The 15,743-nt window shown below is 38.1% G+C and overlaps 1 protein-coding gene across 2 annotated transcripts; it reads left to right on the top strand.

The window, feature by feature from the left end:
- The first annotated feature begins 1,585 nt into the window (after positions 1-1,585).
- Positions 1,586-15,250, top strand: cd9b (CD9 molecule b). Of its 2 annotated transcripts, none has more exons than XM_079654350.1 (8): positions 1,586-1,777; positions 9,328-9,430; positions 11,487-11,584; positions 11,744-11,818; positions 11,921-12,022; positions 12,449-12,538; positions 14,385-14,468; positions 14,634-15,250. In XM_079654350.1, exons 1-8 carry the CDS (start codon positions 1,709-1,711, stop codon positions 14,697-14,699), a joined length of 687 nt encoding a protein of 228 aa, XP_079510476.1. In that variant the 5' UTR covers positions 1,586-1,708; the 3' UTR covers positions 14,700-15,250. The 2 variants fall into 2 exon arrangements, with proteins under 2 accessions (XP_079510476.1, XP_079510477.1); XM_079654351.1 differs by lacking the exon at positions 1,586-1,777 and adding an exon at positions 5,473-5,695.
- The last annotated feature ends 493 nt before the right edge of the window (positions 15,251-15,743 follow it).

The following is a 15,743-nucleotide window of genomic DNA, read 5'->3' as shown; positions in this document are numbered from 1 at the left end:
CAATTTATTTTAAAAATCCCCATCAGAACCAACACATATAGTCAATTGCACACACATAAAAAGGCTGACCTTATTAAAAAATTGCCTCAAATGCCTCTTTTTGAGAGATTTACTGTCACACAATACAGGATTGCATGCAGAATTGTAGTGAAAGCACCAGTAATATTCAAATATGATGAATATAATACAATAAAACATTAAATAGACATGATAGGAGTATGTAATATACTAAGTATGTAGCTATAAAGTGATCATGGAGATGTGGACATGACATCATGAATATATAATACTCATGAGGTTAAAATGTGTGCATGTGGAATAAGAGTTAATCATTGATATACTGCACTACTTAAAAGGCACATCAGAGCCATAGACACGTGCAACAGATGTCAATAAACGTTATTTCAATATTTCTGTGTTTGGAGGTATTTTACTCCTTCCGCTGTGGTTCTGGTCAGCTGGTCACTCTGGTTGCTAACACCTTCATCACCCTCATCATATTTATCCATATCTTCATCATCATCAGTGTGTGTTTCTGCGCAGCTGCAAACAAAAGTTGTGGGCTGACTGCTCACACTGTCGTCTTTGTTCTGCACTAAAAGAAAAACACTTACATTTCCAGCAGAGAATGAGAGAGAAAGTATACACACACACACACACACACACACACACACACACACACACACACACACACACACACACACACACACATACACACACACACACACACATACACACACACACACACACACACACACACACACACACACACACTGGTTATCGTTGGTGTTGACCTTGATGGCATTTCGAAAGCTGGCAATGAGGTTTGAAGTTCAAACTCTGAACATGTGACCATGCTCTCACCGCCAAATTCATGAATGTTGTTGCCAGTCAACAGAAACCACTGACAGTATGGGAACTATTTTTAAGTGATCTAATATTCACTGTTTTATACTATTCTTTTTTTTGTTGAGTTATTAGTGTTTTATATTTGTTAATTTAGGGTACTTTGCATGCCTGTGTTCTCAAGACAAAGGGCAACAATGCCTTAGTTAAGGCAATCAGGCCAAGGTTAATTCAGCTAAAGATCACACAGATTCATCATGATCAAACACAAAGAGAATTAAAATAATCACATGTGCATTATCAAATATGATTCCCCTCACAGGCAGCCAAACTGACTTTATCAAGCATAAAAAAAATATCTTAATTAATTAAACAATCTGTCACCAAATGAACAGATATCTTTTAAATGCTAAATAATTTGTTGTATTAAAATAGTTTATATATAATGCAAAACAATATGAGAGTGGGTGTATTAGAGTGCCTGTATGGAGAAGTATAAAGTAACATGAAATTAAATACTACTTGGTTAAGTATTTTTTTTGCCTATACTAATTGAGTGGAATTTGACACCAGTGTTTATAGGGTTTTTAACTTTTTAGCAGACCTACATTCAGAATATAGCTTTATTTATTGTGTCTTCCTGTTTTTCTTCCGGTGTGAGCCAGAAAGAAAGACAAACAAGAAACAGAAAGACAGGCTTTATCTGTGGGTGTTCAGCAGTTGATCTTCTCGCTTTCCTCTCAACACATCACACAGCCGACAACTGCCGGAAGTGACCGAGCCGAGCCGAACGCAACGGATAAGAACGGACAACCGGTGATAGATTTTCAGATATTTAACCGTTTTAATCCAAACAAACAGGATGTCGGCTCTAAGCAGCTGGGAGCTGTGCCTCAAGTACGCCATCTTCATCTTTAATTTCGTCTTCTGGGTAAGTTAAAATATTCAAAATAATAGTTAAAGAGGAAGATAGATTCATCTTACCCCAAAAACGGTTAGCCCTTTTTTATTTGTTTTCTTTTCAATATAGGCCTAAAATCAAGCCAGAATCGACCAAAAACCGTGCATATTTTAATAATAATAATAATTATGTTTGTGGTCAATATTATCATTTTATTTTTGTTTGTTTTTCGTATATTATCATCATTAGGGCTATATCAATTTGAGCATTTCCATTTTATGCTACTTTATACTCCTCAACTACCCTTTTTGAGGCAAATATTGCGCTGTTTTAAAACTAAATATCTATTTGATAGTTGCTCTGCAGATTTGTATTAATATACACAATATAAATATACTAACAAAGTGTGATGTAATATTATTAGTTAATCTACCGAGTATAGACATTATAAACAGTATCACAAATGTTGCCACTTTAAGTGTATTTTGATGCTTCTACTTCATCATCATTTTGAATGCAACACTTGTACATGGTATAACTCTTACGAAATGGAGTAATAGTATGCACATTTTTAGGTTCAAACTTGTGGGTTTCTACTGTTTATGTGATTTAGTGTTACAAAAAACTGTCCCTCTGAAAATATTGAAACTATATCTGAAACCTTTAAGCAACTGTCTTTTAAAATGGGTAAAATATGGCAAAACAAATATTGAAAAGTCTCCATTGCTGATTTAAAAAATGCTATCCTAAGGTGTTGACATTTCAAATGACTTCTTTCCACACCGTATACTCTCCTATTGTCGTATCTAAATGATAACGCTGTCAGATAACTCTGTTTGCTCCAAAAGCAAGATATAAGATGAGGATTGTCCTGATAGAAATATACTTTAATTTGTGCAATTGACGTCTAAATGAAACATCTTCTCTTGTAGTCCTATACACTACCTCTCGGACACATGGTTGGGGTTTATACAAATCTTTCTTGGTCTTGCTGTAGTTTTGAAAATGTTGATAAATCCCAACAGGGGGTGTGGTTGAGGCAAATGAAATGAGAAGTTGTGCTTCTTTACTCCCTCCTTTTCTTTTTTCACTCTTTTGCGTCTTCTCCCCTCTGTAACAAACCCCTCTCACTCTTCCATTGATCTCCTTATCTTTAAAACAATTACTAAACAAAGATCCAGTCTGGAGATGCACACAAACCGAACAGGTTGCAGTCTGGACAGAACGCTAACAGAACACTGCATGGCAGAGAAGGGTGAAGGAAGGGAGGAGGAAGAGAGTGAGAGATGGGGGAGGCTCTAGCAGCTTGGAGACAAAGCTGGTGTTGTTGGTTTCACACGGGTCTACTGGGAGAGAGGGCTCCAGTTTCACAGCAAACAACAGAGAACCACAGCCCCTGGAGGTGTCTGTGAATACACCTGCATCACACAGACACCTCCAGGGGCTCTACACACGGCATCTATTGCCCTTCTGTCCGTCCTGGGAGAGGGATCCCTCCTCTGGTGCTCTCCCTGAGGTTTCTCCTATTTTTCCCTTTAAACTGTGGGTTTTCTCCGGAAGTTTTTCCTTGTACGATGTGAGGGTCTAAGGACAGAGAGTGTCGTATTGTCATACTGATATTCTGTACAAACTGTGAAGTCCACTGAGACAAATGTAACATTTGTGATATTGGGCTATATAAATAAACATTGATTGATTGATTGACCTGCGGAGATTGGTAGATCGAGTTCCATGATTTCTAATGTGATATATTTATTCAATAATACATATTTTTAATCTATTCCTATCTGTCAGTATTCCATTATATTTTTCTCACTGTGTTATCATTTAATCATACATTTAGTTCCCCTTCATTCAAAATAAAATGCGCAGCCAATCGCTTTTTATATATGCAAACAAATATTGAACACTAGCAAAGAAACCTGAGAACAGAGCGTACTGAAAGTTAAAATTAATATTGGTATAGGGACATTTTGGACAGTTAAAATGGTACTGTGTACAGCTTTATGTTTCACAGTACCATTGTTTCGTGCCTGCAGCATGTCTTTTTGTCCGTTTGGGTCTTGGAAGACCGGAAGCTGTGGGGCTCATAAAAACATGTTCTTACTCAATATCAAGCCACGATTATTGTTTTTATTTTAAATCGTATGATGTCGGACCTTTGTTGTCGTCTGTGAGGAAAAGAAATGGGGCTCAGAGCCTCAGAATACTGAAATCTGTATTTTTTAAAATCTTTTTTCCTTCCAATTTGTTATTCTTTTCTAAATAACACACTGTTATTTACTCACCAATAACACACAATTATCCTTGTTTTTATTTATTTGTTTGATTCCATAATCTCTTGCTTTTTTGGCGTCCTTCAGGAACTGAATTTCAAAGTAAAAATAACCGGAAACAGATAGGCCTATGAGGGACATTTCGAGCATCATTGCGATACACAGCCACTGAACTGACTACCCAAGATCCTCAGCTATGGTTTAAGCTCGCTGATTGGATGTTTTAGCCGCAATGCATGTAGGGATATGGTGTTAATGCCATTGTCACTGTAACCATAGCTATATATATATATATATATATATATATATATATATATATATATATATATATATATATATATATATATATATAAACACAGTGTTAAGTGTTTACTTAAATAACCAACCTCTCATTACTGCAAGCTGCTGTTCCAACATGTTTTAAATCCTCCAGATCTGTTAAGTGTCTGAGTGTACAGCGGTGCTAACTGGTGCACAGTCATGAAGTGCTTTGCGAAACTTTTAAACCTCAGATCTGGATAAAAGCCACTTTGTCCACTGCTCAACAGATGATGAGGATGCAATGGTGAACTTTAGCATCACATTTAACTCTATGTTCCCCAACAAACTGGTCGACCTTTGACCTTTGGGTCAATGTATCAAAGTCTCTGTTTTCACTAATGCTTTTTGGGTGATTGGGTCAAATGTGGAATGTTTTAAACACAGTAAAAGTGTTAAGGAATACCAAGACGCATTGTGATCCAATCATTCAAACAACTTTCACCAGTGAACGAGTGTGAGCGCACATATTCTGTAGTGTAACCGCTCATGCAAGGGCGTAACAGGGATATATTTAACTTTAAAGTTGCAGCCCTCATTTTTGTTTGCCCTTTTTTCTCATCTTTACTTCCTTATTAAATCACGTAAACCGGATTCTTCCCCATGTCAGAAAATTACAAGAAGCCTATAGATATACGTTAAGCGTTTGTTAATGGAGGAATAGACCAAGGCTACATCTAATTTCCAGCAGACTTGGCACAGCAAAATAAAAATAAAATGATATGATCAATAAATGTTTACAACCCAAATGTGACAAGAATGCTTGATGACATCTACAATTAAACAAATTAGATACATATGTAAACATGTTAAAGTATACATGTCTTTTTTAATATACAAAAAAAAAACACGTGTTTGACTAGATCTTGGCAACAAAACAAAAAAGCAATGATAATAAAAAGCAACTTTTGTGGTTTAAAGCTGTTGTATCTAAAGGATTCTTGCTGTTCTGAATTTGAAAGTGGCTTTGGATAAAACATTGTTGGACTTTATGCTGCAGAGTAATCACCCTGCTCTTTGAATTGCATTCACCTGCTCTCATTTTACTCTGTGTGAAATCCACTGCAACAGATATCCCTCCCCCTCATCTCCTCCCTCCACTTTCCCCTGCCCCCTCGCTTCCTGTTAAGTACACCCAGGTGAGCCATGCAAGGGTGCGGTTCAAACAAAAATCTTCTTTACACTCTGTGCTGTCGCTGCCGCCCACAAAGAACACGTTTTACCGCCTGAACAGAGAAACCTCTCACTTTTGGATTTTGTTTCTTCAAAAAACCTTCTCAATCTTGAACCCGGAGCCATGGGGGCACTGCAGTGTATCAAATACTTGGTGTTTGTGTTCAACTTTCTCTTCTGGGTATGTATCACTCACACAATGGTGGCTGTGGTTGAAACATGAGACTCTTGATCAGATTAAGCGTTTTTTTTTAGGCATTTGGTAGCTTCTTAAACTGACTTCAGGGAATTTCAACAAAAAAAAGAGAAGTGAAAATTCGTTTTAAATGCTTGAGCTTCAGGTGACAGATGTTTGTTTCTGCTTTTGTGTGAGTTTGCTAGTTCATAAATCAGAAATGCTCTATTAGTCCCGCATTGTTGAAATAGTTTTTTGAGGATACATTTAGATAAAAAGGCATGTTGGGTAACTTTAATCAAACTCAAAACTAAAGGAAATTTATTTTTCACCTTACTGGTCTTCCAAGCTTAAAAACCTTTTTGATGTTTAAAAAATGCAGGTGAATTCATTAATAGAATCTTAAGGAATATAACTATTTTACTTTAGCTTGAAGAGTATCCTACTAGTTTGGGTAAACGCATTCACCTGCTCTTATGAGCCTCATTGTTGCCTCAGGAAGTTGTCACTGGAAAATTTGAGGCGTTCTCTGACTAAACAATGCCGGTCATGACATTACAATGCATGTGGTGATGCCAATGGAGATACACACATTCTCCTCCTTATCGAATGAGTAATCATCCGTGTTTGGACAAGTAGATCAGATTTTATAGCAAACACTTTCAGAAATGTATACATTGGATTCATTGGAATTAACGCACATTTTTATTTAAGAAAAATTACTAAAAAATAGGGTGAAGGAGGCAGTTATCAAAATGATCAAATTTTTGGGATATTATTACTAATATTCACTCATGCAAGCTTTTAAAATGTCATTTTAGATGTTTTTCTCTTGTTATCTTTTAGGTTTTGAACACAGAAAAGATATTTTAAAATATCAAATCTTACATTTTAATGGCTTAGCAGATCAGAGTACAAGCAAGCCAGTTTTTTTGTTAATACAGTTTCATAGGAGGACTTAAAAATAGTTAAAAGTAAGAAACATTCATGCAGAAGCTGCTTTACTCATGCTTCCTCTTCATTATTATTTTAAGTAATGTCTAATTATATCTAGATACAGGTGCAGCCAGTCTTTGTTTGTTTATTAAATGACTAAGATTTTATTTTAATAGAGGTTTAATTATAATAAGAAATTTGATCTTGCAGCAAAGCTTTTTCCACCACTTCTAAATTCCTTCAAGTTTCCATTTGAAATACAAGTCAGCTAATCGGGAATAACTGGACTCTCATTGTTTTCACGTGTTTAACATTCCATTTCGTCCTGATCTTAAAAACAAAAATGAGGGTTTTGACTTCCGCAGAGGAAGTTCTTGCTTGATACACCCAGAGGATGCATAACAGAAACGTTTGTTTTGTTAGAATTCTGTCTAAATATCCACATGGCTTTCTATATAATTACTCTAATGACCTGTTTGCAGTGTTAGAATAACACAGTGACTTGTAGTCCTTGCTTAATGACTGTTTTGACATTTCTAGTCGGCAGTTGCGTGGACAAATGAGATGACAACTGAAGGTCTGATTCACAGAGAGGCATAAACATCAGATTAGAGGGGGTTATTTATTCTAACATGTAATGACTGGGCTGTTGGTAAGGAATTCTTACTGTAAACAAATTGAGCTCCTTGGTCCTGGAAAAAAACTACATTTCCCACAAGTCCTGGGGGATTCTTTTTTTTTTCTTCACAAGAAACTAGTTTTGCTTTAGTGATGAACCTGTGTTACGGCTGTATTGACTCTATGATACATTTCTTGAGGCTTATGAAAGCTATCAATCATTAATTTCTCTCTTGTAAGCTGCCTGTGCGGCTAATGTTGCTGCGGAGTGCCTTTTGTGTTTAATGAGTGTTAATAATGTGAACCTCAAGGGGAAACTGCTGATTCTTCCAGGATATTTAGGACAGCTCCTTAGTTCCTCGACTAAACAAACACAACTCTCTTGAGAGGGTTTACTGCACTTTAACACCAATATCCATTTATCATTCAGGAAATTTCCTGTTTACATATCTGTTTTTCAGTTTTTGTGTTGTCAGTCCCATACTCCTGAACATCTTAGGAACGCTTTAAGGACATTTCTTCACATTTGGCATAACTTTTACTCAAGAATGAACTGATTTAGACTTTGGTGGTCAAAGGTCTCTGGACCTCACATTAAGCTTGGAAGTGCCAGAGGATTTCTTTGTTAAATATTTACAATTATGATTATAGTGACAAGATGGTTCAGTATGGTGCTGTACATTAACTGCTGCTGGGTTTACACAAGGATACAATTCACTTGAGAAATATTTCTGACAACCAAGCAGAACGTGTAGCCTGAAAAGCTCTGTGATTTCATGTTTTATGACAAAGTCAGTGTCTCGGGAGTCTCTTCAGATACTGATTTTGTATACCCTCACTTAGTGCTTGCCTTTACTGGCCAAATAATACTTAGAGTATTACAATAAATGAGGCTTTATTTGGGAGTGCAGTTGTGGTCATAGTTAATACATTCCCTACTTTTCAAGATTCAAATGTACTAGAAAAACATGGATATTATCTTGGATTAAAGTAATACATTTACAAATGGCCCCTTATTTAATAAAATAACTAAATAATATTTGTACACCTACAATGACCCTAATACCCCATTGTCTGTCTGGTTCATTATGTGGTGTCTGATTTGAATTATTCACTTAACAGGCAGTAAAAAACAAGTTAGAAACAAATAATCAGTTGTTTGTATAAGATAACTGCTTTTATAAACTGAGATAATCCCTTACTAGTCACACAAAGGGTGAATTTGCAGTGTTGGATCAGCCAAGGGAAAGTGCTACAGGAAGTATACATGTATATCAAAGAAGTGAGCAGCTAATATCAAAAGTAAGCTGTTAAAAATAAGCAATGTCACAGTATCCCTAATTGTTACCCACACTGACGTGGAGTCACATGTTGTGATGAATTGGTCATCAGTCTGCAGCAGGAAGGCAGACATGTTGGGACACAATGCTACAAGTTAGCGCGGGGTACTCTGTCTCAGTCCTCTCTCCAGTTGCACAACAACAGGACGTCAGCCGTACGCTGAGGATGTGATGGAAAAGTTATTTGGGTGGCAACAAAGAGCTGAACTTGTGTTTAGTGGTTGCTAAGGAGTCATCCCCCATTACTGTGGGAACACTATAGGAGACGCACAAACAATAACATTTTTTTTCACTGTCTTTTACTAATTATTCCAATGCTCTGGATTGATGTATGGGAAATCATATAATAAAATGTTTAATCCAACATTTTATGCATGTGGTGGCTGTGGCAAATGTAGTAAAACCTCTAATAATAAAGCCTTCAGCCACATATGTCTAGTAACTGTGGTTAAGGGTCAAATGTTCTGCTTGTTGATCAGGTTCTTCTGGGTGTGTTAAGGAGGGAAATGTGAACGAATGTGAAGTGTTCTTGACTTTCTTTCTTTGTAAGTTTTTATCCCCTCCTTCTCCAGTGTAAACCATAGTCTTTATTATTCCTGCATAGCTAAATAGTGTATGAATTGTTTAACAGCAGATTTTGTATCTAAAGATGTTCTTCATGCAGCAGGAAATGCACTTATTGACTTGATGTTGAAAGATCTGAATATAGATTTGAATACAGGTTTCTTTCTCTTTTGAATGCAGCTGGCAGGTACGGGGGTGCTGGCTGTGGGCCTCTGGCTGCGTTTTGACACCAGGACAGAGGGACTGTTTTCAGGAGACAACTCACCTACAGTCTTCTTCACCGGTAAGGCCTTTACATTACACTACCTTCTTTAGAATTGCACCCAGGTTACAATAATAGTCTTTCAGTTAGTAGAACAACATTGCAGCTGTATTGCCAGAGCATCAAATCAAAGTATTTCCCCAATTACAGTGAGAAAGCTTGACCCTCGAGCTTCACTTTACCACACATGAACCAGTGTTGAGAGACACACGATGTTAGGACCATTTGAGACTGGGTGCATGAAGACACAATTTGGTCCAAGTACATTGTCACTGGTTTGGTTAGATATGGTGGCAGCCCTCACTTTTATATTTGTATTCCGTCTTCACACACAACACGATTAGTGTAAACAAAGTAATGATGAGTCAAAGGCAAGTATTTGCCCCAAAAAAGGCGGAAGCATAATGCGTTGATATGCCTATCCTATATTCCTATCAACTCAGGCCACCCTACATGTACATGATATTCAAATAAAGATATTCAGGCTTTTTACAAACTGATTAGCACCTCACTGTATGTAGGTATAATATTATTCATCTGGACCGCTTCAACACATCCTCTGCGCTTAATAATAACAATAAAGGACCAATGCCACTCGCAACTAGCTGTCTTTCCTTTTGGGCAATTCGGCACCACAAAATGTACCTTCAATGTTTTATAGATACAATCGTGAGTTGTCCTTGTCCTAAACAAAAGCCTGCACTACTACGGGGTAAACAGGAAGGGGTTTTGTGTGTGGATGTGTGTATCAGAAGGATGCACCTTTGCGGACTGTAGAAACCCCCCCCCCGCTGCAGAGTGCAGCTGAGGCCAGGGTCCGCCCGTCCTCACATAGCTTCATTCTTCACACACTCACAGCCACGTCTTTGTGTCTCCACTGTTGTTCTCTGAGGAATTCAGAAAAAAAGACTCTCGCCCTCCTTCTTCTCTCTGTGTTTCCATCAAACTGATAAGTGAAGTGGGCAGAGAGGCGACAGAGGATTCTTTAGAAATAACAAACATCTTAATGATAGCTTAGGAGGACACATATTTGTGTGGTGGTAAACCCATGACATCAGCACGCTGCTTATTGTTTTCCTACATCTTTTTGACGATTCATCATTATGAAAGCCACATTAAAGATAATGGGTCTTAAAAATGAAATCACTTTTTAGAATTTATGTTTGGAATTTGACTTCGGCAATGTTTCCACAGTCATTTATGACTTGTTTGATTAAATGTAAGGCTGAACATGATTCATAAACACATGCTGACGCAGGGCAGTAAAGAAACACAAAGTATGGACTCTTGTGTCTCTGCCCGGGTTTAGCAGAGTAACATCCATTTAGATAAGTGGAAGTACTGATACCACAGTGTAAATACTCGATAAGAAAGTCAATTCAAGCATTACAAATGTTAAAATTGTAGTATAGATTTATAAAAGTATAATCGGAAAAATGTACTTAAAGTAAAAATACTTGATGCAAAAAAACTATCGACAAATCATAGTACCAATAATTCCCTCGGAAATATATAGGTAGTAGAAATAGAAAGTAGCATGAGAGTAGTTGAGTAAATCTCTTGCGTTAATGTGTAACTGATTTTAGATTAGACATCATAATCTTTAATCTCATTCAGGTCAAGTGACCGTTGACACTTGACAGATAGTACGTTTGATAAATCAGAGCAGCATGCCACCATTTTTGAAGAGAAAACAAGAACCTGTTTTTTTTACAAATTGGAGAATTCCTAGCAAATGGCTGCAACAGAAAGTCAGCTGGGGTTTCAATGTGCAAGTGTGAAGAAAAACCTGGGTATCCTCGTGAAAGGGGTCTTCCATAACCTGAATGTCTGTCTGACTTCAGTAGAAAACTCAGGAACGGCTCTCTGGATGTACCTTGATGTCAGAGTATGTGTATGTATGTACTGTATGTGTTGGATCACTAACAAGGTTACATATGCTTTACTCATTATCTCATCAGCATGCCCATATCATCACTCAATAAGAGTATTTATTTAAAGAAAAGTGGAAATGTTTATGGAAAAGTATCCTGCAGGGTTTATATTGTCCATCTCTAATGTGCATCTTGTTGTGCAGGTGTGTACATCCTGATTGCGGCGGGGGCTCTGATGATGGTGGTGGGCTTCCTGGGATGCTGCGGAGCCATGAAGGAGTCACCATGCATGCTGGGATTGGTGAGTTATTTTCTGATCAGCAGTGGAACATTTTAATTGGTTAAACTGAACATAATATTCAGTCAAACTCACGTGTCTGCTGAATGTACGGTATGAATGTCTTTCACCTATGCGTCCACAAAAATGCTGAGAAACTGAACTCTTATTTTTATTTTGTAGTTCTTCTTCTTCCTGCTCCTCATCTTCGCTGTGGAGGTGGCTGCTGGGATCTGGGGTCTCTCCAACAAGGACAGGGTAAACAAACAAAAAGCACACACCCTTTCTTAGACTTCATTGTTTGCCTGTGGAGTTGTCATTGAACTCTGCTGTTTCTTTGTCTTTTGTCTCTGTCTGCAGGTGGTGGAGGATGTTACAGAGTTTTATAAGCAGACCTACAGCAACTACAAGGACACGAAACAAGAAGCACTGAAGGAGACGCTGCGTCTCATCCACTTCGGAGTGAGTACTCACACGTACATTCACACCCGAGAATGTCTTTGCTTACGTTTTTGAGCTGTAGAGTTTTGCTATCATGTAGAAGGATGTTTTTTATTCTGGAAAGTTCTTGCGAATCTTTTTTATCAGGACCTTAGGTGTACTGTAATTTTAATGGTATGAAATTATGTTTCTACAGAATAGGTTGATGGTATCAATAGGTAGGCAGATTTAGGAGTCACTATATTTTGGCACAAAGAAGCCATGCAACAATATTTATTAATTTGTTTTATACATGTTCATTTCTTTGTTTATTTGTTTTGTGGTGGAAGAAGAAGCCAAACACTTTATTGAAGTAAAAATAGCAACACAACAGTAGGGGTGTGTGCTGCTGTTGGAATAAATGACTAATAAACGGTGTGATGTGTGTGTGTGTGTGTGTGTGTGCAGCTGGACTGCTGCGGGCCCACAGGGACCGTGATCGATGCCGCTAAAGATATCTGCCCCAAGAAGGAAGGACTGGAGGTCCTCATCACCACGGTAACAACACACACTCACACAAACACAGGAGAGGTTTCTCAATACTCAAATTTCCCCTCCTCGACTCCTATCCTCAACTCCTCTCCTCGAGACTTGGTGCCGCCCACAGGAGATGCGAGCGGAGGACTGAGGAGGGGAACCGAGGAGAGAGGAGTGGAAGCAGCAGGCGGTTAGAGAAATGAGAACTCTCCTCTGAGCAGTTATTTTAAAGAGATGTCCATTAATGGTGACAGGAGGCACAGCAGCACTCTGATGGACAGATGTGTTCATGACGACTTATATATATATTTACTTTTAATTCATTGACAGTGCGGTATAATGAGACAATAACAGGCTCCGGATGCGGACATATACACACATATATTTATATAAATATATACAATTTCAGGATTTCTCATAATAACGTAACACAATTAGAGACTGGATATATCCCCCCCCCCCCTCTCTCTGGTCGCTGAAATGGGGAATTGAAATTATGGGCCAGTAAAGTAAGCAGATGACACCAAAGCAACTGAGACCCGTCTGTCCGCCGCATCTACGCACTGTACACCACACACACACCTACACACTGTACCACACACACATCTACGCACTGTACAACACACACCTACGCACTGTACCACACAAACATCTACACACTGTACCACACACACCTACACACATCTACGCACTGTACAACACACAACTACACACTGTACCACACAAACATCTACACACTGTACCACACACACCTACACACATCTACGCACTGTACAACACACACCTACACACTGTACCAAACACACATCTACGCACTGTACAACACACATCTACACACTGTACCACACACATCTACACACTGTACCACACACATCTACACACTGTACCACACACACCTACACACTGTACAACACACACCTACACTGTACCACACACACCTACAGCTCCTAAAGCATAATCAGGCTACAGCCGTTGTGTATTTTATTATGTGAAGCACTAAATGGTCTTAGAAAAATATCGACTCTTTGTTTGTAGATATCTACTAAACTACAGCATACAAATACAGAAAGTAATGTAGGCCTGTTATACTGAGTGATATATATATATATATATATATACACTGCTCTGCTTTCTGCACGGACCTCACAGCTGTTCTCACTGTAGACATCGCGTTGCGATGAAAGCAGTTACTAAAATAATATCCAAGGGATGCATGCAGAGCTGTCATTAGCTGAGATAAGTCCGGCCGTGCGTAAAGCCTCCACCGTTCCCGGAAATGCATCCGCGGAGGAGCCGTGGAGGAACCATCAGTGTCTCCTCGGTTATAGCTCCTCCAGAGAGCCTCCTCGATGCTCGGTCCTCGAAGTGCATTTAGAGAAATTAGATGTCCTTCAAAATGGCGCGCTGAAATTCATTTCCGGGTCACTACCGGAGGACCGAGGAGTCGAGGAGGGGAAATTTGAGTATTGAGAAACCTCTATAGTTTCTCACTGACCATACAGGGGCTCAGTTTGATGTTTTGTTACTGCTGTAATTCAAGAAAGGTTAAACAGGGGAATATCTCAAAAAGGGTAAAAAAAAATCACAGTTCCATTTAAATCACGTTCTATTTTCATTCATTTTTTACTTATTCAATAAAGTCCGCTAGAGTTGGACTTTTTAGGTTTTATGTACCCGATCCACTTGAGAAAATCTAGTAGATGTCCATTGTCTTTATTACTTACATCCATTGATCAATGATGGGTGGCTTTTCCTCAACCACTTCTTTGTGACAGCCTTTTTAAGAATTGTATGAATACATTTTTAATGTTTTCCCCGTCTTTTTCTAAATAAATGTTGACAAGCCTTTTCTTTCTGCTTCTGCCAGAGTTGTCCAACTGCCATCGACGAGATGTTCAACACCAAACTGCACATTATCGGAGGGGTGGGCATTGGTATCGGGATCATCATGGTGAGTGTGATGACACATCCTGAAAAGATTTGAATGCCAACATTTATAATTCTTTAATTACTTAGCAGTTGACATTAAAAGAAACATGCACATACATGTTTTGATCTTTTACCAACGTATAATTTTTCCACCCTTTGTATATTCATGTCGTCCTTCTCCTTTCAGATCTTTGGGATGATCTTCAGCATGATGCTCTGCTGTGCTATTAAGAAGTCCCGGGACTTTGTCTGAACAAAAAAAAAACCTCTGTTAAATGTATGTCTTCCCACACAACTGCTTAAGAGTTTAAATCTGTTTAATGATCATAACAGTCATATTATAGTTTACTACCCGGATCCACACAGCATGACCACTCTGCGACAGTATGGAACCTCATTTGTTTGCTCTTCTTCTCTTTGGGTACAAATGTAATTCCTTTGCCCGGGAAATTGAATACTTTTTATTCTAGTACCAATTATAATGAATGTGCTACTTTTCAGTTTCACAGAGCTTGTCCGCACTACTTTTTAAAGACGTTGCTGCCCTCTGGAGGATGTTGAAGAAAGAATTTAGAATAATATCGGATCAATTTATGTATAACATTGCCTGTGGTTGGTTTGAAATCGAACAGGCTTTCTTTTTTTTTGTAGCTAACTTGTTTTACTTTGTATTTTATGTTTGCCTGAACTTACATGAATTTTGATTTTTATAAATGCAGAACTGTGGAGTTTTATGCAAATATTTTTGATGAATGCAGTTCCAATGTATCTTTAACATGCCAAATAAATTAATGAATAACCACTGTTTGGTGCCACTCAGATATTTTGTGATAAATTGTAGGAGGGATGTCATTTTACTGAGCAGAAAGGGAAGATGGAGTACAATTAATGTGGATACTAAAGAGATTTCTCAAAAGTACAAAACAAACTGAGCTCGCTTACAGTATCCACGTCCTAGTTTTGATGGAGGAAAATACTTCTAAAAGTCTCATGCAAATGAATATTGGCTTTCACAAGAAGTCATTTATTACCTAACACAGACATTTAAATGCAAAACTGGCCTTTAATCTGCAGGCCCTCATTTGCATTCAGTTATCCAAATGGTCCAGAAGAGTCTGTACATTTCATCTGTGTTGCTGTAAACATCATTACAGTGAGAGAGAAGCAAAGAGGCATGGGATTATTTATTCCATAAAACAATGAAATACATGGCTTTGACGATCCTAAAGTTGTGGTGAGGTCGACTCCTCAGTTTGTATAGCACTAAGATGTTTGTCATTGGAGAAACAAAGCTGGA

This window comes from Notothenia rossii, assembly GCF_949606895.1.
Source record: "Notothenia rossii genome assembly, chromosome: 10".
NCBI classification, from domain to species: Eukaryota; Metazoa; Chordata; class Actinopteri; order Perciformes; family Nototheniidae; genus Notothenia; species Notothenia rossii.
This window is presented reverse-complemented; position numbering and strand designations above follow the sequence as displayed.